Raw genomic sequence first — 27,483 nt, 5'->3', positions numbered from 1 at the left:
TATTTCTGGAAAATTATTTATGTCCTCCTTAGTGAAGACAGAACCAAAGTAATTATTCAATTGGTCTGCCATGTCCTTGCTCCCCATAATCAATTCACCTGTTTCTGTCTGCAGGGGACCTACATTTGTCTTTACCAGTCTTTTCCTTTTTACATATCTATAAAAGCTTTTACAGTCCGTTTTTATGTTCCCCGCCAGTTTTCTCTCATAATCTTTTTTCCCCTTCCTAATTAAGCCCTTTGTCCTCCTCTGCTGAACTCTGAATTTCTTCCAGTCCTCAGGTGAGCCACTTTCTCTGGCTAATTTGGATGCTACTTCTTTGGAATTGATACTATCCCTAATTTCTCTTGTCAGCCACGGGTGCACTACCTTCCTTGATTTATTCTTTTGCCAAACTGGGATGAACAATTGTTGTAGTTCATCCATGCAACCTTTAAATGCTTGCCATTGCATATCCACCGCCAATCCTTTAAGTGTCATTTGCCAGTCTATCTTAGCTAATTCACGTCTCATACCTTCAAAGTTACCCCTCTTTAAGTTCAGAACCTTTGTTTCTGAATTAACTATGTCACTCTCCATGTTAATGAAGAAGTCCACCATATTATGGTCACTCTTACCCAAGGGGCCTCTCACGACAAGATCGCTAATTAATCCTTCCTCATTGCTCAAAACCCAGTCCAGAATAGCCTGCTCTCTAGTTGGTTCCTCGACATGTTGGTTCAAAAAACCATCCCGCATACATTCCAAGAAATCCTCTTCCTCAGCACCTTTACCAATTTAGTTCACCCAGTCTACATGTAGATTGAAGTCACCCATTATAACTGCTGTTCCTTTATTGCACACATTTCTAATTTCCTGTTTAATACCATCTCTGACCTCACTACTACTTTTGTCTCTATCTTTTCCAAATGTTATGAAATCGTTTATTCTTGTGTATATGGAATGGGGGGAAGAATAATGAGTGTAATCCCTTCTGTCGGGGAATAGGTCCCTCCATATATCAATTAGACCAACATCCTCAAATAGACTTAACTTTCTTATGTAAGGACTTTGTTTCATAAGTTTTTCTATTGGAAGAGTCTAACTTTGGTTGGAATTGTAAACTTAAGTCCCGTTACCATAATATTAGTAATTTTCTGGAAGAAACTAATATCACTTCCTGGGGGTGCGTATATGTTCAATAAAGTAACTGGATTTCCATCTATATTCCCTCTTACCAGAATATATCTGCCCTCCTTATCTCCCATTTCGAATACTTTTTCAAAATTTAGCTTACTTGAGATGAGAATAGCAAGTCCTCTCCTATTTCCTGATTTACATGAGGAGAAAAAACAAATTAGTGAAGCCCATTCTCTTTAATTTTCCATGCTCATTATCACTTAACAGAGTCTCCTGTAAATATACAACATGGGCTTGTTCTTTTTTCATTTTTGATAGAATTTTACTGCGCTTGACTAGATTCAACAGCCCATTGACATTAAAAGAAATGAATTTTACTTTGTCCTTAGCCATGTGTATTTATCTGTTAGTATATCACTGAAATTTGCAGAATATAACTTAATCGGTCTACTCCCTGAACAAATAAGAGCCAAGAAACATGAATAATGAAAAAAAGGTAATGGAGGTGTGATTCCATAGCTGGGGTCTCTAGATGACCCTGGGTTGGGCTAGAAGAAAAGTCTAGCAGTGGAGGATAACCCCTCCTACCTGTGGGATGAGGGCCCCGTTGCAGTACCTATAAAAGTAAGTAAAAAAAAACGATGTCGATTACACAGAAATGATTTCCCTGTGTATTCCTCCCATTATATATTCTCATTTAGGTGGGGAAAAAGGAATGAATAAATATTTTTTTAAGAATTGCATAATATAAAATCCACATTATAACACACATTTCTCGAGATAGGTATGTCACCGTCTATTTTTGCTTTCGTTCAGTTTATCAGCACTTTTAAAGTTAGCCAAACCTTATGGCTCTTCTAGAGGAGGTGAGGGCTGCCCTCAGAGAACTGACAGTCTCTTCCTAAAATCCTTCTTTCGTCCCGTTCCCATCCCCTGCTTTCTCGGTTCTCTTACTATCTCCCAAGCAGTTCGGGACAACTGCTCAGCCAGACATTTCCTTGGTTTGACCACGCTAATGGACAGTCCTCTGTTGTTCATGTCTGTTAGTCGCCTCTTCCACTGGCTGGTATAGTCGCATCCCTTCTTGGTAAAATACTCTCAGTTTAGCAGGGTACGGGGTTTGGAATTTAATCTTTTCTTGCTTTAATATTCATTTTGCTTCGGAATATTCCTTCTGTTTCTGTAGGACCACCGGGGGGTAATCAGGATCGAAGTATATTAACTTCCCGTTCCAAAAAACCCTCTTCTTACCTCAGGCCTTTCGTAGAATCTCCGCTTTGCTCTTGAATCGAAGGAATTTAAATACTATTGAGCGCGGTTTACTTTGTCTGTCTCCGGGAGGCCGCTGGACGAGCGAACGATGCGCCCTCTCATTATCAATCTCCAGTCTGGAGAATCTCCAGCACTTCCCGCAGCAGAGCGTGTCTACAAAGTCTATCATTGACAATCCCTCTGCTCCTTCGGGTACATTATAAATCCTGATATTTTTCCATCGCAATCTTCCCTCCTGGTCAAGCAATTTACTTTCCTGTTGATTTAGTATTTTTATTGTCTTACTTAGTATCTGTTCCATGTTTTGCACGTGATCTTCCACCTTCTCAATTCGAGTCTCTGCCACCGCTATTTTCTGATTGATGTCGGCGAGCTCTGACTTTATATCATTGAGTTGCTGTTTTATATCTTTTTGGACTTCCCTATCTCTTCCAGAATCTTCATCAGATTTCCCGCCTCGCTTGCACGAGGCCCCTCGTCAGCCTCGCCGCCACGCGCACGTGTAGGAGAGCCGCGCGCTGCACCTCTCCCTTCCATCGGCTCTGCAGTGATGCTTTTTTTAATCTCCATTCTTTTTCCCCATTCTTGCCCCCCCCTTATCAATTCAGATATTTTTGAAAGATCTTGTATTTGATGGATTAACGGGGCAAAATATGCGTTTTTCTGGAGGAGCCGTTGATTTAAGCTGCCATTCTGAACGGTGATGTCACCGGAACCGATACACTGAAATTTCTAATCCATAAAAACAAAGTTGCTGAAAGATTTCTTTTCTTAACTGTTTCCTTTAATTGCAGGCATGGAACCATTTCTTTCCTACATACTCTCATTGGCTTTATTAGGTACCTCCTGTATCTAATAAAGTGGCTACTGAGCATATGTTCGTGGTCTTATACTGCCCATCCACTTCAAGGTTTTGACATGTGCATTCAGAGATGCTCTTCTGCACACCATTGTTCATCACAAATATAGTTATAGGAATTGCTGTTGCTTTACATTTATCTTGAACCACTCTGGCTATTTGCCTCGACCTCTCTCATTAACAAGGCATTTTCGACCACAGAATTGCAGCTGACTGGATGTTTTTTGGTTTTTCGCACCATTCTCTGTAAACTCTAGAGATTACTGTGCATGTAAATCAGCAGTTCCTGAGAAACTCAAACCATCCCATCTGGCACGAACAATCATTCCACGGTCAAAGGCACTTAGATCACACTTCTTTCCTATTCTTGTGCTTGTTTGAACAGCAACCAAATCTTTTGACCATGTCTGCAGGGTTTTTTTTTTCAAAGATTCAAAAAACTTTATTATCATTCTAACCATACATCAGCTCTGCAGGGCAGAATGAGACAGCGTTTCTCAGGGGCAGTGCAATCATAACATAACATTGAGCATTGAGTTTCTACCATATGATTGTCTGATTAGAAATTTGCATTTACAAGCAATAAAGTGGGCACTGAGTGTAGGTACAAGCAATAGATTACAATATAATCAACTGTATTATCATGAGGAATTAATTCAAGATTATGTAATTCTTTGTAAGTTTTGATGACGACAAAAAATCTTTTAACTTTTCTCCTTAGATAAGAAGCAAACCTGTGTGAAAGTCTGAAGCAAAGAGCAAGATTTATCTTTGGTTTTGGCCAAAAGAAGTGATCAATTACTGTTTCAGGTACAAACGATTCTTTGTCAGAATGGTTAAGAAGTCAGCTAGTTGTGCGCTGTGTTGACCAGGTCAGATCTTCTTCTTTCCTGTCAAAAAGTGGGTTAAATACACTAGAAAATTGTCAAAAAAAATTGCTCACCTGATAACTGTGTTCTTGGTTCCACGTTGTGTAAAATCATTATTGAGAGAAGGAAAAAAATCTGCCACTTCTGAGTTTTCCATAAGCATTCCTCTCCCATTCTGAAGCTGCTCTTATCTTAATGAAATGTTTCTTTCTTTAGGTCAGTTGCTTTGTGTTGTTTTTTGTTTCACAATATCTTCTTCCTCTTTCAATGTAACTCATGATTCTGCTGGCTTGGAAAATTTTGTTCCTTTTGTCTTTAGAATCAGAATTGGAATCAGTTTTATTATCACTGCCAAATGATGGGAGATTTGTCGTTTTGCAGCAACAGTGTACTGTAAAGATATAAAAATCTACAAATTACAGAAGCTAATACATTCAGTGGCCACCATATTAGGTACCTCCTGTACCTAGTAAAGTGGCCACTGGGTTTATGTTCATGGTCTTCTTCTGCTGTAGCCCATCCACTTCAAGTTTCAATGTGGTGTGCACTCAGAGATGCTCTTCTGCACACCACTGTGGTAGCATATAGCTATTTGACTTACTGCCACCATCCTGTCAGCCTGAACCAGTCTATCCATTCTCCTCTGAACTCTCTCACAAATAAGACGTTCTCACCTATAGAACTGTCGCTCACTGTATGATTTTTGTTTTTCTCACCATTCTCTGTAAGCTCTAGAGAGTGCTGTGCATAAAAATCCCAGGAGATACTCAAATCGCCCCATCTGGCACCAACAATTATCCCATGATCAAAGTCGTTTAAATCACATTTCTTTCTCATCCTGTCGTTTGAACAACATTTGAAACTCTTGACCATGTCTGCATGCTTTTGTGTATTGAATTGCTGCCACATGATTAGCTGATTACATATTTGCATTATGAGCAGGTGGACAGGTGTACCTAATAAAGCAGGGAGAATGAGGGAGGGAATCTCTTTGAAACCTATTGAATACTGAAAGCCCTGGGGAGAGTAGATGTGGGGAGGTTGTTTCCTATAATGGGAGACTCTAGGACCAGAGAGTACAGCCTTAAAATACAAAGACGTTCCTTTAGAACAGAGATGAGGAGGTGAGGAGGAATTTCGGTTTTGGTGGCCAAATCAATGGCTATATTTGAAGCAGAGATTGATATGTTCCTGATTAGTAAAAACATCAAAAATTACGGGCTGGAAGCAGGAGAATGGCTTTGAGAGAGATAATAAATCAGCCATGATGATGATAGGATCAGACTCGTGCTGAATAGTCTATTCTGCTCCTATGTTTATGGTCTTATGATTATATAATTGGTAGGATCACCAGCCTGATCTTTATAATCCTACATACACTTTTACTACAAAAATTACTTTAAGGAATTCTTCTTTCCTCACTTACAAATAAGATGATTGCAGAAAGATTCAGTTGAGCTGATTCTCCAGTCCTATCCTCACACCCTTTGTGTATAATTTCAGCAAATATTTCCTTCATTCAAAAGAAATTTACAAAGTATGATTTTTTGAATTATTTACCACATTCACTGTGGCTCATTTCAGTTCCACTTTATTAATTCCCTTTTTTCTTACATAAATTAAGAGTATAATATTTGAGCAACTTCCAGTAAACTCCTGAACATTTGTTTGACCGTATCTCAGTCAGTATAATTTAGTTCTGAGCTTCCCAAGAAAAGAGAAGTCAATTGAATATGAAAAAAGGTTACACATGACATCCCTTTAATCATCAGATTGGCCAAATTATTTACTGTCAGTACTGATAGTTCTATGAAATTCACACAAAGAATAAATTCAAAGTGAATTTTCAAAGTTCGAAGTAAATTTTATTATCAAAATATGTGTATGTCACTAAATACTTTCCAGAGATTCATTTTCCTGCAGGCATTCATAGCAGAACAAGTACCATAGAATCAACAAAAACCTAAAGATAAACGAAAACTGACAAACTGTGCAAGTACAAAAAGTAGCGAGTAATAATAACTTCACTCAACTTCACTTGTCCTGTCACTGGACTGGTCCCACAACCAATGGACTCTCAAGGACACTTCATCTCATCTCGATATTTATTGCTTGTTTATTTATATATTATTATTTCTTTGTTTTCTCTTTCTTTTTGTATTTGTGTAGTTTGTTGTCCTTGCACATTGGCTGTTTGTCCTGTTGGGTGAGGTCTTTCATTTGATTCTATTGTGTTTCTTGTACCTACTGTGAATGCCCACAAGAAAATAAATTTTAGGGTTATATATGGTGACAGGTACTGCATGTACTTTGATAATAAATTTACTTTGAACTTTAATAAATGAATAAGTGAATAGATAAAACTGAGAACATGAGTTGTAGAGCCCTTGAGAGTCCAAAGGTTGTGCTCAATAACCAGGTCAGGTTGTGGTGAGTACAGATGTTCAGGCTGATTCAGTAGGGCAGTAACTGTTCCTGAACCTTATGGTATGGGACCTAAGGCTCCTGTACTTCCTTCCTGGTGGCAGTAGTGAGAAGTTTTCAAACTTAGATTCAAATCAGACTATTTTATTGGATGTTCAGAATTTCGATAGATATTTGTGATCATAAGAGGTTGTGATCGCAGACATGGAGAGGACAGTTGTACACCTGATCATTATACATTCAAAACTGCAAACATTTTCCTAAGTGCTATGAAGGATCTAAACCATCTCCAATGTGATCCTACCACCAGATATATCTTTACCTCTGCCCACTCTCCGCTTTCCACAGGGTTCGCTCCCTCTGTGTTTCCCTTGTCCATTTGTCCTTGCCACTAATCTCCCTCCTGGGACGTAATCGCTATAAATGGCTGATGTGTTACACCTAACCGTATACCTCCTGCCTCACCTCCATTCTGGTCCCCAAACGGTCCATCCAGATGAGGCAACAATTCGCCTGCGAATCTGCTGGGGTCGTCTATCGTGTTCGATATTCCTGATACGGCCTCCTCTACATTGGTGAGACCCATTGTAAATTGGGGGACCGCTTCATCGAGCACCTCTGCTCCATCTGCCAAAAGCAGAACTTCTCGGTGGACCAGCATTTTATTTCCCATTCCCATTCCCATTCCAACATGTCGGTCCATGGCCTCCTCATATGGCATGATGAGGCCACCCTCAGGGTGGAAGAGCAGCACTTCATATTCCATTTGAGTAGTCTCCAACCTGATGGCATAAATATTGATTTCTCATTCTGGGGTGAAAAAGAATTCTCTCTCTGTCCCCTCTTCTCTGGCCTCTTACCTATGTCATCTGCCTATCACATCCCCCCGGTGCCACTCCTCCCTCCCTTTCTCCTACGGTCCACTCTCCTCTCCTATCAGATGCCTTCATCTCCAGCCCTTGACCTATCCCACCCACCGGGCTTCACCTATCACCTTCCAGCTATCTTCCTTCCCCATCCCCACCTTTTTATTCTGGCATCTTCCCCCTTCCTTTCCAGTCTTGAAGAAGGATCTTGTTTAGAGACCTCAACTATTTGTTCATTTCCATAGATGCTGCCTGACCTGCTGAGTTCCTCTAGCATTGTGAGTGAGTTGCCATGAAAGAAAGAATTAAAGAGGAGAGATACCAGGGAAATTCAAACACTTTAGTTAGCCACCTCTACCCTCCTCTGTCTATTACCTCAGTCATTGCACTGTAAAAACACTTGAAACCACTTTTTATAATGCTATTTACTTTGTAAATATATGCTTGCTTTATGCATTTATGCACATTTTATTCCATATCAGTATTTAAACCTTTACAACAGGAATTCTGCAGATGCTGGAAATTCAAGCAACACACATCAAAGTTGCTGGTGTGGAAATTCCAGCAACTTTGATGTGTGTTACTTAAACCTGTACGTTTATTTCTTATACAATTTGTTCTTCTTATATTTGTTGAATGCTATTGATTTTTGTGAATGTTGCATCAATACACCACAGAGAATTCTAATAGAGTGGATTCCAGTTAATTAGGACAGAATTGTACCAGCCCAATTAATTAGGTGCCCCAATTAGCTGAAGTTTCATGGAAATAGTTAAAAAAAATATGAAAAAAAGACTAACTCCTGTTTCACTGAGTAACAATACTGTATTTAAATGAAATACAGAACAAATTAGAACACAACCAATACCTTCACAGTACGATAAAACTGTGTATTAGTTCCTTGTAGTTATCGACGGAGGAATCCACCCAGTGTACACTGATGTATTCTTTTGATTGACAGTAAATGAACAAAATCAGTGCAGAGCCTAGTGCAGTTAATGGACTCCCTTCATAAAATTCCTTCAATGATTGCATCCTCCAAATCTTCATTTTCATTGTACTGTATATCTCCAGATGATTGTTGATACCATAAAATTCTTTGTAGTTCCTAACTTGTTGAAGTAGTGAATTCATTTTATTTTCACTCCCAGCCATTACTGGCAACTCCAAGCCTGAATGTTTGAAATCACAGTGAGCAAAACGGTTCTGAATTGTCTTACTGCTTTTTTTTCTCGCCAACTATCAGTGACAAAAATCATTGCTTTAGAACACAAATACATGAAACTGATGCTATTCAGTTCTACCCCTTTCCTTCTCCCGTCTTCAGCCCTCCTCCTCTTCATGGACACCCTGCTCTGGTCTTCTGCCTGCTCTGGTTCTCTTTATTGCTAACTGCCGATGGGACATCAACCGTCTTGACTTCACCACACCTTGTTCCAATCCCAACCTCACTCCTTCCGAACGCTCTGCTCTCCACTCCCTCCGCACTAATCCTAACCTTACTATAAAGCCTGCCGATAAGGGGGGTGCTATTGTAGTCTGGCGTACTGACCTCTACCTTTCCGAGGCACAGCGACAATTCACGGATACCTCCTCTTATTTACCCCTCGATCATGACCCCACTAAGGAGCACCAGGCCATTTGTCTCCCACACCATCACCAACTTTATCAGCTCAGGGGATCTCCCATCCACTTACCAACCTTATAGTTCCCACACCTCGCACTTCCCGTTTCTACCTCCTACCCAAGATCCACAAACCTGCCTGTCCAGGTAGACCCATTGTCTCAGCTTGCTGCTGCCCCACCGAACTCATTTCTGCATACCTCGACATGGTTTTATCCCCCTTGTTCAATCCCTTCCTACCTATGTTCGTGACACTTCTCACGCTCTGAATTTTTTCAATGATTTTAAGTTACCTGGCCCCCACCGCTTTATTTTCACCATGGATGTCCAGTCCCTGTATACCTCCATCCCCCACCAGGAAGGTCTCAAAGCTCTCTACTTCTTTTTGGATTCCAGACCTAACCAGTTTACCTCTACCATCACTCTCCTCCGTCTAGTGGAATTAGTCCTTACTCTTAATAATTTCTCCTTTGGCTCCTCCCACTTCCTCCAAACTAAAGGTGTAGCCATGGGCACCCGTATGGGTCCTAGCTATGCCTGCCTTTTTGTTGGCTTTGTGGAACAGTCCATGTTCCAAGCCTATACTGGTATCTGTCCCCCACTTTTCCTTCGCTACATCAACGACTGCATTGGTGCTGCTTCCTGCACGCATGCAGAACTCGTTGACTTCATTAACTTTGCCTCCAACTTTCACCCTGCCCTCAAGTTTACCTGGTCCATTTCCGACACCTCCCTCCCCTTTCTTGATCTTTCTGTCTCTGTCTCTGGAGACAGCTTATCTACTGATGTCTACTATAAGCCTACGGACTCTCACAGCTATCTGGACTATTCCTCTTCTCACCCTGTCTCTTGCAAAAATGCCATTCCCTTCTCACAATTCCTCCGTCTCCGCCGCATCTGTCCTCAGGATGAAGGAGATGTCCTCCTTTTTTTCAAGAAAGGGGCTTCCCTTCCTCCACCATCAACCCTGAACTCAAACGCATCTCTCCCATTTCACGCATATCTGCTCTCACCCCATCCTCCCGCCACCCCACTAGGGATAGGAATCCCTTGTGCTCACCTACCACCCCACCAGCTTCCGGGTCCAACATATAATTCACTGTAACTTCCGCCACCTCCGACGGGATCCCACGTCTTTTCCTCCCCTCCCTCTCTCTGCTTTCCGCAGGGATCACTCCCTACGCGACTCCCTTGTCCACTCGTTCCCCCCCATCCCTCCCCACTGATCTCCCTCCCAGCACTTATCCTTGTAAACGGAACAAGTGCTACACATGCCCTTACACTTCCTCCCTCACCACCACTCAGGGCCCCAAACAGTCCTTCCAGGTGAGGCGACACTTCAGCTGTCAGTCGGGTGGGTGATATACTGCGTCCGGTGCTCCCGGTACGGCCTTCTATATATTGGCAAGACCCGAAGCAAGCTGGCAGACCGTTTCGCTGAACACCTACGCTCTGTCCGCCAGAGAAAGCAGGATCTCCCAGCGGCCACACATTTTAATTCCACATCCCATTCCCATTCTGATATGTCTATCCACGGCCTCCTCTACTGTCAAGATGAAGCCACACTCAGGTTGGAGGAACAACACCTTATATTCCGTCTGGGTAGCCTCCAACCTGATGGCATGAACATTGACTTCTCTAACTTGTGTTAATGCCCCTCCTCCTTTTCGTAACCCATCCCTTATTTATGTATTTATGTATTTATTTATTTATTTATTTATCTATCTATCTATCTATTTATTTATTTATTTATTTATTATTTTTTTGAAATTCCCTTTTTTCTCTCTCTCTCTCTTTTTCTCCCTCTGTCCCTCTCACTGTAACTCCTTGCATGCTCTCCATCCTCTGGGCTCCCCTCCCCCTTTCTTTCTCCCTAGGCTTCCCATCCCATGATCCTCTCCCTTCTCCAGCCTGTATCCCTTTTACCAATCAACTTTCCAGCTCTTAGCTCCATCCCTCCCCCTCCTGTCTTCTCCTATCATTTCAGATCTCTCCCTCCCCTTCTCACTTTCAAATCTCTTACTATCTCCTCTTTCAGTTAGTCCTGACGAAGGGTCTCGGCCCGAAACGTCGACTGTACCTCTTCCTAGAGATGCTGCCTGGCCTGCTGTGTTCACCAGCATTTTTTGTTTGTCTGTTGCTTGAATTTCCAGCATCTGCAGATTTCCTCGTGTTTGCTATTTAAGAACTGTTTTCTCTAAGTACGGTGCAGCATCTTGCGGCCACACAAGTGTGTACAGTTGATGCTGGTTAGAATCTGTTCAGCAAGTCTCCTGTCCCAATTAATTGGCAAAGTCCCAAGTAAACAAAAGGGAATCCCAATTATTTTCTCAAATTTTTTTTGTACTTTAAGAGATGTCTCAAATAAGTGACTGCCCCAATTAATGGCCCAATTGACTGGAATCTACTGTACATGTAAATATATATGGTAAATATATGGTAAATCCTTGATCCTTGATCTTTCATGGAGGAAAGCAGAGTAGACCAACACAACTCTGGGACCAGGACCCCACTCCAGTTAGTTTAGTTAAAAAGTAATTCTGAGACCATAGTTGCAGAGATGAACAGATCAGCCAGAAGCAACTTAAATCTTAACCACGCGATCCAACGCATCATAGACAACAAATGTTTACAGCTAATTTGCATAATTTCTATCAAAGGAAAAGTCATTTTTCTTTTGCGTTGATTTAAACATTCAAGCTGATTATTGTTCTAACAAATACAAAATGCAAGTCTAAAGACAGTTGAGAGACGGTTAACAATGATGTAACTAACAAAGGAGAGTGTCATTAAAATATATGAAATATTCATATTAGGCATATTAATTTCATTTTATTGTAAATTTTAACACAAGTATTAAAAATGAATTTATAGATTCTTATAACTTAGGTGTAAGTTGCATTAAAATGTTATCATGGTATTTGCATATGATAAACACTGTAACATTTCCTCACACAATTTCCCCACCCACACATAAACCTTTGAACTTTTCAAAGTTCAAAATAAATTTACTATCAAGACTACATATATATATATCACCATACACTACCCTGAGATTCATTTTCTTGCAGGCATCCACAGTAGAACAAAGAAACACAATAGAATCAGTGAAAGACTACACACAAACACTGACAACCAATGTGCAAAAGAAGAGACTCTGTGTAAATACAACAAAAAGACAAATAATAATAACAACACTAAGTAAATAAAGAACTAGTACTGAGATATACTGAGTACTTGAAAGTAAGTCCATAGGTTGTTTCATGGAATGTTTCATCAACAATTAACAGAAGTTACAGTAAGTACATAGATGGGAGGAATTATCGTAGGAAAGGCGAATGATAATGCTGAAGATGAGGTAGCTGGTTTACAAACAGAGGCAATGTGTAGTGAAGAGAGGCTGTTGTTAGGGCAAAATTGCCATCAACAGGATGAGTTGCAACCTAAAGGGTGGACAAATTTGAAAAGGGTGAATACAGGACTGAAGGTGTTGCTACTGAATGCGCGCAGTATACGGAATAAGGTAGATGAACTTGCAGCACAGTTGCTAATTGGCAGGTATGATACTTTATACTTTATTGTTGCCAAACAATTGATACTAGAACGTACAATCATCACAGCGATACTTGATTCTGCGCTTCCCCCTCCCTGGAGTACAAATCGATAGTAAATATTAAAAATTTAAATTATAAATCATAAATAGAAAATAGAAAATGGAAAGTAAGTTAGTGCAAAAAAAACTGAGGGGCTGGTCCGGATATTTGGAGGGTACGGCCCAGATCCGGGTCAGGATCCGTTCAGCAGTCTTATCACAGTTGGAAAGAATCTGGCCATACGAGTCTTCAAGCTCCTGAGCCTTCTCCCGAAGGGAAGAGGGACGAAAAGTGTGTTGGCTGGGTGGGTCGTGTCCTTGATTATCCTGGCAGCACTGCTCCGACAGCGTGCAGTGTAAAGTGAGCCCACGGACGGAAGATTGGTTTGTGTGATGTGCTGTGCCGTGTTCACGATCTTATGCAGCTTCTTTCGGTCTTGGACAGGACAACTTCCATACCAGGTTGTGATGCACCCTAGAAGAATGCTTTCTACAGTGCATCTATAAAAATTAGTGAGGGTTTTAGGGGACAGGCCAAATTTCTTTAGTTTTCTCAGGAAGTAAAGGCGCTGGTGGGCCTTCCTGGCAGTGGACTCTGCTTGGTTGGTCCAAGTCAGGTCATTCGTGATATTGACCCCAAGGAACTTAAAGCTTTTGACCTGTTCCACTTGCGCATCACCGATGTAAATTGGGTCATGCGGTCCGCTACTCCTTCTGAAGTCAACAACCAACAACCTCTGCCATAGTTGGATGCATCAGCAAGGGAGATGGGACTGAGTACAGGGCTACGGTAGGAAATTTTGTCACATGGTGTGAGCAGAATTATCTGCAGCTTAATGTGAAAAAGACTAAGGAGCTGGTGGTAGACCTGAGGAGAGCTAAGGTACCGGTGACCCCTGTTTCCATCCAGGGGGTCAGTGTGGACATGGTGGAGGATTACAAATACCTGGGGATACAAATTGACAATAAACTGGACTGGTCAAAGAACATTGAGGCTGTCTACAAGAAGGGTCAGAGCTGTCTGTATTTCCTGAGGAGACTGAGGTCCTTTAACATCTGCCAGACGATGCTGAGGATGTTCTACGAGTCTGTGGTGGCCTGTGCTATCATGTTTGCTGTTGTGTGCTGGGGCAGCAGGCTGAGGGTGGCAGACACCAACAGAATCAACAAACTCATTCATAAGGCCAGTGATGTTGTGGGGATGGAACTGGACTCTCTCACGGTGGCATCTGAAAAGAGGATGCTGTCTAAGTTGGATGCCATCTTGGTCAATGTCTCCCATCCACTACGTAATGTACTGGGTGGGCATAGGAGTACATTCAGCCAGAGACTCTTCCACCGAGATGCAGCACAGAGCGTCATAGGAAGTCATTCCTGCCTGTGGCCATCAAACCTTACAACTCCTTCCTTGGAGGGTCAGACACCCTGAGCCGATAGGCTGATCCTGGACTTATTTCATAATTTACTGGCATAATTTACATATTACTATTTAACTATTTATGGTTCTATTACTATTTATTAGTTTTGGTGCAACTGTAACAAAAACCAATTTCCCCCTGGGATTAATAAAGTATGACTGTGATATGACTATGACTATGACAATTCCTTCATCTTGCTGACGTTGAGGGATAGGTTATTGTCTTCGCAGCATGCCACCAGGTTATTAATTTCCTCTCTGTACTCAAACTCGTTATTACCCGAGATACGGCTCGGGTGAGGGGGGATGTTGTAGGCATCACTGAATCATCGCTGAAAGATTATAGCTGGGAGCGCAATGTCCATGGTTACGCAGTGTATCAAAAGGACCAGCAGGAAGGCTGAGGGGGTGGCATTGCTCTGTTGGTAAAAAATGAAATCAAATCATTAGAAAGAGGTGACATAGGGTCAGAAGGTGTTGAATCATTGTGAATAGAGTTAAGGAACTGCAAGAATAAAAAGACCCTGATGGAAGTTGTATACAGACCGCCCCCCCCCCCAAACAGTAGTAAGGATGTGGCCTACAAATTACAGTCGGAGATGGAAAATGCATGCCAAAAGGGACTTCAATATGCAGGTAGATTGGGAAAAACAGGTTGATGCTGGATTATAGGAGGGGGGATTTCCAGAGTGTCTACAAGATGACATTTCAGAGCAGCTCATAGTGGAGCACAGCAGAGAATCAGCAATTCCTGATTAGGTTCTGTGCAAAGACCCAGAATTGATTATGGAGCCGAAGATAAAAGAACCCTTAGGAGTAAGTGATCATAATACGATAGAATTCACTCTGAAATTAGAGAAGGAGAAGCTAAAGTCAGATGTATCAGTATTTTAGTGGAGTAAAGGGTATGACAGAGGCATGAGAGAGAGGAGTTAGCCAGAATTGATTGGAAAAGAACACTGGCAGGGATGTCGGCAGAGCAGCAATGGCTGGAATTTGTGGAAGAAATTCGGAAGGCACAGAATATATGCATCCCAAAGAGGAAGAAGTACTCTAAAGGCAAGATGACACAACTGTGGCTAACAAGAGAAGTCAAAGCCAACATAAAAGCCAAAGCAAAGGCATATAATAGAGCAAAAATTTGTGGGAAATTAGGGGATTGGGAAGCTCTTAAAAAACCAATTAAAAAAGTCATTAAGAAGGCAAAGATGGAAAGCATAAGTCAGAATCAATCAAAATCAGGTTTATTATCACTGGTATGTGTCGTGAAATTTGTTAACCTAGCAGCAGCAGTTCAATGCAATATATAATATAGAAGAAGAAGAAAAATTAAATAATAATGCAAAAAAACAGAAATAATGTATATTTTAAAAATGAGGTAGTGTTCATGGGTTCAATATCCGTTTAGGAAATGGATGGCAGAGGGGAAGAATCTGTTCCTGAATTGCTGAGTGTGTGCCTTCAGGCTTCTGTATCTCCTACCTGATGGTAACAGTGAGAAAAGGGCATGTCCTGGGTGATGGGGGTCCTTAATAATGGACACTGCCTTTCTGAGACACCGCTCCCTGAAGATGTCCTGGGTACCTAAGGGCTAGTACCCAAGATGAAGCCATTTAAATTTATAAACCTCTGCAGCTTTTTTTGGTCCTGTGCAGTAGCCCCCCCCCCCACCCCGCCCCAACCATACCAGACAGTGGTGCAGCCTGTCAGATTGCCCTCTATGGTACATCTATAGAAGTTTTTGAGTGTATTTGTTGACATACCAAATATCTTTAAACTCTTAACGAAGTATTTTCGCTGTCTTGCCTTCTTTATAACTGCATTGATCTGTTGGGATTAGGTTAGGTCCCCAGAGATCTTGACACCCAGGAACCTGAAACTGCTCAATCTCTCCACTTCTGATTCCTCTATGAGGATTGGTATGTGCTCCTTCATCTTACCCTTCCTGAAGTCCACAATCAGCTCCTTCGTCTTACTGATGTTGAGTGCCAGGTTGTTGCTGTAGCACCAGTCCACTAGTTGGCATATCTCACTCCTGTACGCCCACTCATCACCACCTGAAATTCTACCAACAATGGTTGTATCATCAACAAACTTATAGATGGTATTTCAGTTATGCCTAGCCACACAGTCATGATTATAGAGAGTGTGAAGTAGTGGGCTAAGCACACACCCCTGAGGTGCACCAGTGTTGATCAATGTTAAGCTAGTTAATAATATTAAATAGGATCCCAAAAGTTACTTCAGATACATCGTGTAAAAGTGAGGCGAGATTGGATTTTGGACCACTAGAAAATAATCCTGGAGAGGTAGTAATGGGGGACGTCAAAATAGCGGATGAACTGAACAAGTATTTTGCACCAGTCTTCACAGGGGAAAATGCTAGCAGTATGGTAGAAGTTCCTGGTGTCAGGTGGCATGAAGTGTGTGAAGTTACCATAGACAGAGAGAAGGTTCTCGAGAAACTGAGAGGTCTGAAGGTAGATAAATCACCCGGACCAGATGGTGTACACCCCAGAGTTATGAAAGAGGTGGCTGAAGAGATCGTGGAGGTATTAGTAATGATCTTTCAAGAATCTCTAGATCCTGGAATGATTCTGGAGGACTGAAAAATTGCAAACATCACTCCACTCTTCCAGAAGGGAGAGAGGCAGAAGAAAGGAAACTATAGACCAGTTAGTCTGACCTCAGTGGTTGAGAAGATGTTGGAGTCAACTATTAAGGATGAGGTCTCAGGGTACATGAAGGCACATGATAAAATAGGCCATAGTCAGTATGGTTTCCTCAAGGGAAAACCTTGCTTGACCAATCTGTTGGAATTCTTTGAAGAATTAACAAGTAGGATAGACAAAGGAGAATTGGTTGATGTTGTGTATTTGGATTTTCAGAAGGCCTTTCACAAGGTGACACACGTGAGGCTGTTTAACAAGCTACGTGGTATTACAGGAGAGATTCTAGCATGGATAAAGCAGTGGCTGATTGGCAGGAGGCCAAGAGTATGGGTAAAGGGAGCCTTTTCTGACTGTCTGCCAGTGACTAGTGGTGTTCCACAGGGGTCTGTGTGGGGACCGATTCTTTTAACGTTATATGTCAATACTTTGGATGATGGAATTGATGGTTTTGTTGTGAAGTTTACAGATGATATGAAGGTAGGTGGAGGGACAGGTAGTTCTGAGGAAGTAGAGAGGCTACAGAAGGACTTAGATGGATTAGGAGAATAGGAAAAGAAATGGGAGATGGAATACAGTCTCAGGAGGTGTATGGCCATGCATTTTGATGGAAGAAATGATAGGGTTGACTATTTTCTAAATGGAGAGAAAATACAAAAAACTGAAGTGTAAAGTGAGTTGAGAGTCCTTGTGCAGGATTCCCTAAAGGCTAATTTGCAGGTTGAGTCTGTGGTGAGGAAGGCAAGTGCAATGTTAGCATTCATTTCAAGAGACTAGAATACATGTAACATTGAGACTTCATAAAGAAATGGTGAGGCCTCACTTCAAGCACCGTGAGCAGGTTTGAGCCCCCTATCTTAGAAAGGATGTGCTGAAACTGGAGAGGGTTCAAAGGAGGTTCATGAAAATGATTCCGGGATTGAATGGCTTGTTAGATGAAGAGCGTTGGACCTGTATTCACTAGAATTCAGAAAAATGAGGGGTGACCTCATTGAAACTTATCAAATGGTGCAAGGCCTTGAGTGAGTGGATGTGGAGAGAATGTTTCCTATGGTGAGAGAATCTAAGACCAGAGAACACAGCCTCAGAATAGAGGGACGTCCTTTTAGAACTGAGATGAGGAGGAATTTCCATAGCTAGGGAGTGGCGAATCTGTGGAATTCTTTGCCACAGGCAGCTGTGGAGGCCAAGTCTTTATGTATATTTACAGCAACGGTTGATAGATTATTGATTCATCAGGGCATGAAGAGATATCGGGAGAAGGCAGTAGATTGGGGCTGAAAGGAAAATTGAATCCGCCATGATGAAATGGCGGAGCAGACCCAAAGGGACAAATGGCCTAATTTTGCTCCTATATCTTATGGTCTTATGGGAGGGATATGGAGAGATATGGTCCTGGTGCAGGTCGATGGGTCTAGTCAGGATAATATTTTAGCATGGACTGGATGAGTCGAAGGGCCTGTTTCTGTGCTGTAATGCTCAATAACATGTAAAGTACCTGTATATTTAGCTTAGTTTTAATTCATTTACATAAGGCTTTAAGGAAATCTCAGGTAATTTTGGGATTGAGACTGGAAAATGTCAGTGTTGAAAAGATATAAAATATAAAGAAACAAGTAAATATTTGTTTGATTTCAGGCCAATGCCCAAGCACCCTTCATCGTTGCAGTTCACCACACAACAGATAGATACCAGTGGTGTCAGCTATCTTGATGACTCTTCTTGATTGGGTAGCCTGCAACATTAACTCTCCATGCTTATAAATTTACCATAGTCGTCAATGAAAAGAACATGATCACGGACCATAGCATCAATCAAGAGCAACTTCAAAGGAAAAGGTAGGAAGATGAGAAAGTGGATGAGTGAAGTCAAATTTACTTTCTGAACTTTACGAAAAAATGGCACAAATTGATTTTGTGAGTGTGTGGAAGTGCTTGAATGAAGTCTATCTCTCCATTGGTGTGACAGTGATCATTAGGGGAACTGGTTGCACACCCATGATCATTTCCTTCAACATTTGTGCGACAGAACTGTGAACATGCCCCACATTGCTACAGCACTAAAATAAGACCATAAGACTATAAGACCATCGGCCCATCGAGTCTGCTTCACCATTCCATCATAGTTGACTATTATCCCTCTCAACCTCTGTAACCTTTACCTCTGACTAATCAGGAACCTATCAACCTCCACTTTAAATATACCCAAATGGCCTTGCCTCCACAACCATCTGTGGCAATGAATTCCACAGATTTATCCCACTCTGGCTAAAGAAATTCCTCATCTCTGTTCTAAAGGGACATCCTTTTTTTTAGAGGCTGTACCCTCCAGTCCTGGACTTTCCCACTATAGAAAACATCCATTCTCTCTAGGCCTTTCAATATTTGATAGGTCTCAATGAAATACCCCCCTCATTCTTCTGAACTCCAGCGAGTACAGCATTAGAAAAATTTTAGTCTGACATGTCTCATTTCAAAGCTGAACAATAGGATTCAATTTTTCTTTAGTGGAAGTTACAGTGGTCAACTGTTATGCTGACAAGCTGAAGAAGTCCAAGAGGTTTAGATCCAGTCTTGTTCTCTGATGCTTTTAATTACTTGCACAATGATTAACAATATAGGAAACCAAAAGAGTTTGAATTTCTCTAGTGTCTTTCACAGCCTGCAGCCATTCCAAAGTATCTTATAACCAAGTAAGGTTTTATATCTAGTTATTATTATTACAGATATGATTTAATAGTCAGTTAGTTCTCATGGTGATTGAGCCAGAAATTAAAAAAAAACACTTATTGGAAATAAAAACAGAAAATACTGGAAAAGCTCAGCATAATAGGCAACATGCACAGAAAGAAAAAGATAGATAACGTTTCAGATCAAAAGACTACTCCACGGGGCAGATAGAAGGAAGGTTTCTTTTTTCTAATACCGTAATGTTATTTTGAAAGATAACTAGCTAATGAGACTCCTGGTCTCTCCTAAAGATATGAAGCTTTTGTACATTTTTGAGAGAGAAGACAGAAAGCTCGTGAATGGATGAGAAAATGGAATAGATTGTTTGAGGTTAACATAGAGTTATAGTGTACTACAGCACTGAAACTGGCCCTTCAGTCCATCTAGTCATTGCTGAACTATTATTCTGCCTGCTCTCCATACCCCTCTCCCCCATCCGTATATCTATCCAAACTTCTCTTAAATGTTGAAGTCAAACCCACATCCACCACTCCTGCTGACACTCTCACTAGCGTTTGAGTGAAGAAGCTGCCCCTCATGTTCCACTTAAATATTTCACCTTTCACCCTTAACCTATGACATTCTCTTTAGAGATACAGCACAAAACAGGCCTTTCAGGCCCTTCAGGCCCAACGAGCTGCACCACCCAGCAACCCTCCTATTTAACCCTAGTCTAATCACAGGACAATTTATAATGACCAAATAACCTAATAACCGGTGTGTCTTTGGACTATGGGAGGAAACCCGAGCGCACAGAGGAATCCCATGGGGAGAACGTACAAACTCCTTACAGACAGCCTCGGAACTGAACTCTAAAGCTGTCATAGCATTGTACTAATCGAGATGCTGCCGTGGCTTTGTTATTTGTACTTATTATGTTTTTGTGTTCCCTCCTTTATCTTTACATTTATTTTTTGAGCACCCCACCCCAACTACCCCGAGCACAGGATCACTCAAGTTAATGCATGAGCTACATTAATTTTAATTATATAGAATGCAAGAGGACGAAATGCTGAGACACCCAGTCCTGTCAGCAAACCATTTAAGTCTAATGGTTATAAGTAGAAGCACAATTATGTCACATCATGGGGGAAATGGAGCGATTCATCCGGGTGTATCTTCTCAATAATTTGTGAATTAAAACATATGGGAGGTGCAAAAGCAGTTAATGCTTTGGAATTTGTACAAGGACAATGCTGTATTTCATTTGGGAAGATATATTACTGAATATTAATGCAACAGAGAATACTGCCACAGGTCTTACTGAATTGCAGAACAGGCTCAATGGACTGAATGGCCGATTTCTGCTCCGACGTCTTATATTCTTATTAGAAAATTGCTGGGCTGGTAGATCAGCAACTAAAGAAATATTCTCTGGAGAATCAATGAAAGACCCTTGCTTGCAGTGTAGATGATGTGGTAATGAGAACACTCATACACTGCAGACTTGCTATTGGGCTTATAACCAATTCCCTCTCATTGCCTTTGGCAATCAGTCTCACCTCACCCGCTCATTACCCACCATCTGGATTTCCTGTTAGTTACTTCTGCGGCATCATTTCACTTTGACTGCTATCGTGGAAAAAGTACCAAAAAAACTGCACTAGTTACAGAGCTTAATATCTGCCAGCATTTATTCTAGAAGTAGTCATAAACTACTGACTAGTAGTCGTAGTAGAATCACTTCAGTCATGTATGATTCTCTCCAAAGAGGTTAGGCATAGCTCTAATGCCATTATAAATTTGCTGATGATACAGCCATTGCTGGCAGAATCTCAGATTGAGAAGAGAGGGCGTACAGGAACAAGATAGACCAGTTAGTTGAGTGGTGTTGTAACAACAACCTTGCACTCAACATTAGTATGACCAAAGAGCTGATTGTGGACTCAGGAAGGGTAAGGCAAAAGCACACAAACCAATCCCCACAGAGGAGTCAGAAGTAGAGAGAGTGAACAGTTTGAAGTTCCTGGGTGTCAAGATCTCTGAGGATCTAACCTGGTCCCAACGTATCAATGCAGTTATAAAGAAGGCAAAACAGGTGCTATATTTCATTAGGAGTTTGAGGAGATTTGGTTTGTCACCTAAAACACTTGTAAACCTCTACGGAAGTACCATGGTGAGCATTCTGACAGGCTGCATCACCGTCTGGTATGGTGGGGGGTGGGGGGGGCTACTGCACAGGATCGAAAGAAGCTACAGAAAGTTGTAAAATTAGTCATCACCATCATGGGTACTGATCTTTATAGGATTCAAGACATCTGCAAGGAGCGTGCCTCAGAAAGGAGGCATCCATCATTAAGGACCCCCATCACCCAGGAAGTACCCGCTTCTCATTGTTACCATTAGGAAGGAAATACAGGAGCCTGAAGGCACACACTCAATGATTCAGAAACCGCCTCTTCCCCTCTGTCATCCGATTCCGAAATGGATATTGAACCCATGAACACTACCTCACTTTTTTTTCTTATTTCTATTTTGCACTATTTTAATTTAACTACTTAATATACAAATGTACTTACTGTAATTCATTTATTTTTTCCATATATTATCATGTATTGCATTGAACTGCTGCCACTATGCTAACAGATTTCACGACACATGCCTGTGATATTAAGCCTGAGTCTGATTTTGGATTTTGCTGGGTCCTCAGATGGCTGTAGAGACTGATCGGCGATCCACAAAACCAGGATGTTAGGGTGGTTTCCTTTAATGGAGAATGCCTGTGTGTGACTTTATTTAACGTGAAGAGGCTGCGGCTCAGGCAGCCACCACACGGTCCTTGACAGATTGGGCTCAGGGTCCAGTAGCCATAGAGTGTAAGACAACTGGGGACCCTTCACTTCCACTGTCTTCCTCTGCCTTCAAGCCATTGTGATATGCCATCATTTTCCACCGGCTCCACTATTGAGGTCTTTCTTGGTTGGATTTCAGACGGCATCGCTCTTGGGATCTCAGAAACTTGCAAGTCTCTCCACCATGACAAGGTGACGAGCCTCGGTCAATACTGACTAGTAATGTTTGACTTTAATTTGGTTTTGTTTGGTCAATGTAGAGAATTTCAATTTTATTTTTAGTTATCTTGATTCCAGTTAATCAAAACTGGATTCTTTTCCAATTAGATCAACAGAAGGAACTAAAACTCTCGGCAGTGCAATCAGTCACAAGAACACAAAAGTTTCAGTAGCTGTGACATTGCCTTATCTGTGATCTGCTGAGCCTCTCCTGGGTTTACTTTTCCGGATTGAATACTGCTTCAATTAATGTTCAAAGTTCAAAGTAAATTTATTGTCAAAGTACGTATATGTCAGCACATGCTAACCTAAGATTCATTTTCTTGTGGGCATTCACAGTATGTACAAAGAAACAATTGGATCAATGAAAAAATTCCACACAAACAACCAATGTGCAAAAGACAAACTGCAAATACAAAAAAATATATAAGTAATAAATAATATTGAGATCATGAGTTGTAGAGTCCTTGAAAGTAGTCCATAGGTTATGGAATTAGCTCAGTGTTGCGGTGAGTGAAGTTATTCATGCTGGCTCGAGAGTCTGATAGTTGAACGATAATAACTATTTCTGAGCCTGCTGGTGATCATTGGCTGAATCAAGTAAGGGCCTATGAGCACAATATTCATTCTTACATTCTATGTATTAGGAGCAAACTTACAGAATGCTTTTATGAAAGCTGTTACAGTCTAGCACTTGTTTTATATCTGACTTGATAAATCCCGTTTATCTTCCCAGCTTCTTCATTATGCGGCTTGATGTCACAATGCTTTTGATGTCAGATTGACAAGGAGAAAAAGTCAGAAATTTGGCCCAGGTGAGGAGACTTGGCAAAAAGATATGTTCATCTACGTCAAGTACGGAGGTGAGCGGATCTAACATTGCATGTGTCTTGGGGATGGAGAAGTATCATTTTCAGTTCCAATTACAGGGATGTAATCATTTAACCTAATCGTGTTGCAGGTATTGCAATAGACAAAAGCTTTCACAGATGCTCTGAGGGGCAATAAAGAGCCATAATCAATGCCAAAATAATGCAGCTATGTCAGTTTAATAGAATTGCATTGGACATTGAAAGTTAACATAGAGTGATGCGTAAAAAAAACTTTTAAATGACTTGGACATATGTTAGCATAAATACTAGATTGATTAGCAGCTACAAGTACAAATTTTGCAAAAAAAATTGAGTTAAGCCAATATTGATCACACAATTGCAGGAACACTGTGTGAACCTGCACAGTGAATCAGAATCAGAATCAGGTTTATTATCACTGGCATGTGATGTGAAATTTGTTAACTTAGCAGCAGCAGTTCAATGCGATACATAATCTAGAAGAAAAAAAATAAAAATAATAATAAATAGATAAATAAATTACAGTATACATATATTGAATAGATAAAAAATCGTGCAAAAACAAAAATACTGTATATTTTAAAAAGTGAGGTAGTGTCCAATGGTTCAATATCCATTTAGGATGGCAGAGGGGAAGAAGCTGTTCCTGAATCACTGAGTGTGTGCCTTCAGGCTTCTGTACCTCCTACCTGATGGTAACAGTGAGAAAAGGGCATGCCCTGGGTGCTGGAGGTCCTTAATATTGGATGCTGCCTTTCTGAGACACCGCTTCCTGAAGATATACTTTGTAGGCTAGCACCCAAGATGGAGCAGATTAAATTTACAACCCTCTGCAGCTTCTTTCGGTCCTGTGCAATAGACCACTCCCACCACCCCCATACCAGACAGTTATGCAGCCTGTCAGAATGCTCTCCATGGTACATCTATAGACGTTTTTGAATGTACTTGTTGACATGCTAAATCTCTTCAAACTCCTAATAAAGTATAGCCACTGTCTTGCCTTCTTTACAACTGCATTGATATGTTGGGACCAAGTTAGATCCTCAGAGATCTTGACACCAAGGAACTTGAAACTGCTCACTCTCTCCACTTCTGATCCCTCTATGAGGATTGGTACAGTATGTGTTCCTTCATTCTCCCTTTCCTGAAGTCCACAATCAGCTCTTTCGTCTTACTGACATTGAGTGCCAGGTTGTTGCTGCGGTACCATTCCACTAGTTGGCATATCTCACTCCTGTACGCCCTCTCGTCATCACCTGAGATTCTACCAACAATGGTTGTATCATCAGCAAATTTATAGATGGTATTTGAGCTATGCCTAGCCACACAGACATGTGTATATATAGAGCGTAGAGTAGTGGGCTAAGCACACACCCCTGTGGTGCGCCAGTGTTGATCGTCAGCGAGGAGGATATGTTATCACCAATCCGCACAGATTGTGGTGTTCTGGTTTAAAAGTCGAGGATCCAATTGCAGAAGGAGGTACAGGGGCCCAGGTTCTGCAACTTGTCAATCAGGATTGTGGGAATGATAGTATTAAATGCTGAGCTATAGTCGATGAACAGCATCCTGACATAGATGTTTGTGATGTCCACGTGGTCTAAAGCCATGTGGAGAGCCATTCAGATTATGTCTGCTGTCGACCTATTGTGGTGATAGGCAAAATGCAATGGGTTCAGGTTCCTGCTGAGACAGGAGTTCAGTCTAGTCATAACCAACCTCTCAAAGCATTTAATAATCATGGTAGATGTGAGTGCTACCGGGCAACAGTCATTAAGGCAGCTCACTTTATTCTTCTTAGGCACTGGTATAATTGTTGCCTTTTTGAAGCAGGTGGGAACTTCCACCCATAGCAGTGAAAGGTTCAAAATGTCCTTGAATATCCCTGCTAGTTGGTTGGCACACATTTTCAGAGCCTTACTAGGTACTCCATCGGGACCTTCCACCTTGCAAGGGTTCACTCTCTCTAAAGACAGCCTAACATCGGCCTCTGAGACAGAGATAACAGGGTCATCAGGTGCAGCAGGGATCTTCACAGCTGTAGTTGTGTTCTCTCTTTCAAAGTGGGCACTCACCTCTACAATGATTATTAAATGCTTTGAGAGGTTGGTTATGACTAGACTGAACTCCTGTCTCAGCAGGAACCTGAATCCATTACATTTTGCCTATCACCACAATAGGTCGACAGCAGACATAATCTGAATAGAAGGTGTTTTGTTCATCTGGCAGTGAAGCATCACTGCCATTTTATGCTATTGGATTTCGCCTTGTACAAAGTAATGTCTTGCAAACCCTGTCAGAGTTGCCGTGCGTCCAATGTCGCCTCCAACCTAGTTCGAAATTGTCTCTTCGCCCTTGAAATAGCCCTCCGCAAATCATACCTGGTTTTCTGGTACAGGCCTGGGCCGCCAGACTTAAATGCCACAGATCCAGCCTTCAGCAGAGGACGTACCTCCTGGGTAATCCACGGCTTTTGGTTTGGGAATGTCCAGTAAGCCTTTGTAGGCACACACTCATCCACACAGGTTTTAATGAAGTCGGTAACAACTGCAGCATACCCATCCAGGTTCAAAGATGGATCTCTGAATACAGTCCAGTCCATCGATTCAAAACATTCTTGTAGGCACTCCTGTGCTTCCTGTGACACAGGGATAGTGAGAGATGACGGTGCTTCAAGACAGTAGCATTCATCATTAAGGAATCTCACCATCCAGGACGTACCTTCATTTCATTACTGCCACCAGAGAGGAAGTGCAGGTGACAGGAGACCCTGCGGCGATAGGAGACCCGACCCGTTCTCAATGATTCTTTTTCTCTGCCATCAGATTTCTGAACAGCCCATAAACCCAAGAACACAACCTCATTACTCTTTTTTATCCACTACTTACTTATTTTTGTTATTTTTAGATTTTTATATCTTCACACTGTGCTGCTGCTGCAAAACAATAAGGATCACACCACACCACACCACAACACAGGCGGGAGGAGAAGATGGCAGTGCGATGCAGCGCACGCAGCTCTCCGGTGAAATGATATCGCTTCTGTTAAATAGGGGCCGTGGACAATTCTGATTTGATGAAGACAGACGTGAGAAGCAGAGGAACATCTGGAGAAATTTCTGAAATGCCTGGTTCGCCGCTGTTGTTACTGTGCGATCGAGAATCTCCGGAGGATAGGCCCCAAAATCCCCAGCTTTGCCTGCCGCTGGAAACCGAGGCTGAGATCGAAGCGTTTGGATAGAAATGGCGCTCGGTGCTCGGTGTCGGAGGGCTGATCAGAGCTCAAAGTTTTTGGACAACTCAGAGTCGGACTGTGATCGGGCATGGCAGGGAGAGTTTTCTTCCTTCTCCTGTCTGCGTGAGATGTGGGACTTTTGAGAAACTTTGAACTTTTTTACTGTGCCATGGACTGTTCTTCATCAAGTTATGGTATTGTTGCACTGTTGTAACTATATGTTATAATTACGTGTTTTTTGTTAGTTTTTCAGTCTTGGTCTGTCCTGTGTTTTTGTGATATCACACCGGAGGAATATTGTATCATTTCTTAATGCATGCATTACTAAATGACAATAAAAGAGGACTGCATGTCCTCATAATCTAATATATCAATGATAATAAATCTGAGGCTTCATTCTGATGCTAAGGTGGCTATGTTCTATGAAGGTCACTGAACCCCTGCACACATTGATTGCAGGATTTTTTTGTCATCTACCTCCATCATGTAAGACTGGTCCATCCTTGATTGAGCGTATCCTTGTGTGTTTGGTAATGAGCTGAACCTAGCAGGGTCCTCAGTTTTTCTGCTGGGGCATTCAGTGAAAAAGGAGACTCCTCTGACCCATCCATCTTTCTGAATGGTCCTTCACTGATAAATCCAAGCCGGGAATGCCACTCTGTTTTATGTCAGCCTAAAGCTTTACACCAAGACTTATTCAATTGTGAACGAGAGATCCATTGAACATTGTTGAGATCTCAAGCCTAAAGCTCACACTAATTAAAGCTCAAGCTAATTATCCCAGTGGGTTAAATCAGGGGCTGTGTGCTTCAGATTTAAGATATCAATGATCTCATTGATAAATTATTCATGTATCATTGTCCATTAACTGTGAATTTCTATATTTCTGATTTCAGATGGTGAGTATTTTCTTGCTAACCCCAACTGCCCTCTCAGGAATTTCCTGC

At 41.6% G+C, this 27,483-nt stretch overlaps 1 protein-coding gene and 1 long non-coding RNA gene across 3 annotated transcripts in view; one reads left to right on the top strand and one right to left on the bottom strand.

Annotated features, from left to right (window-relative positions):
- LOC134353405 (interleukin-13 receptor subunit alpha-2-like) overlaps positions 1 to 4,340 on the bottom strand; it is a 73,609-nt gene extending 69,269 nt beyond the window's left edge. For both annotated transcript variants that reach the window (XM_063061431.1, XM_063061432.1), the window contains exon 1: positions 4,194 to 4,340. In XM_063061431.1, coding sequence (XP_062917501.1) covers positions 4,194 to 4,293 — 100 coding nt within the window. In that variant the 5' untranslated portion in view covers positions 4,294 to 4,340. The remainder of the gene's footprint in view (positions 1 to 4,193) is intronic.
- Positions 3,969 to 27,483, top strand: LOC134353406 (uncharacterized). Its single transcript, XR_010019614.1, has 4 exons — positions 3,969 to 4,060; positions 18,350 to 18,549; positions 23,188 to 23,314; positions 27,433 to 27,483. It is a non-coding gene; the product is annotated as an uncharacterized LOC134353406 (long non-coding RNA).

The sequence above is a fragment of the Mobula hypostoma genome, chromosome 10 (genome assembly GCF_963921235.1).
Source record: "Mobula hypostoma chromosome 10, sMobHyp1.1, whole genome shotgun sequence".
Taxonomy (NCBI): Eukaryota; Metazoa; Chordata; class Chondrichthyes; order Myliobatiformes; family Myliobatidae; genus Mobula; species Mobula hypostoma.
This window is presented reverse-complemented; position numbering and strand designations above follow the sequence as displayed.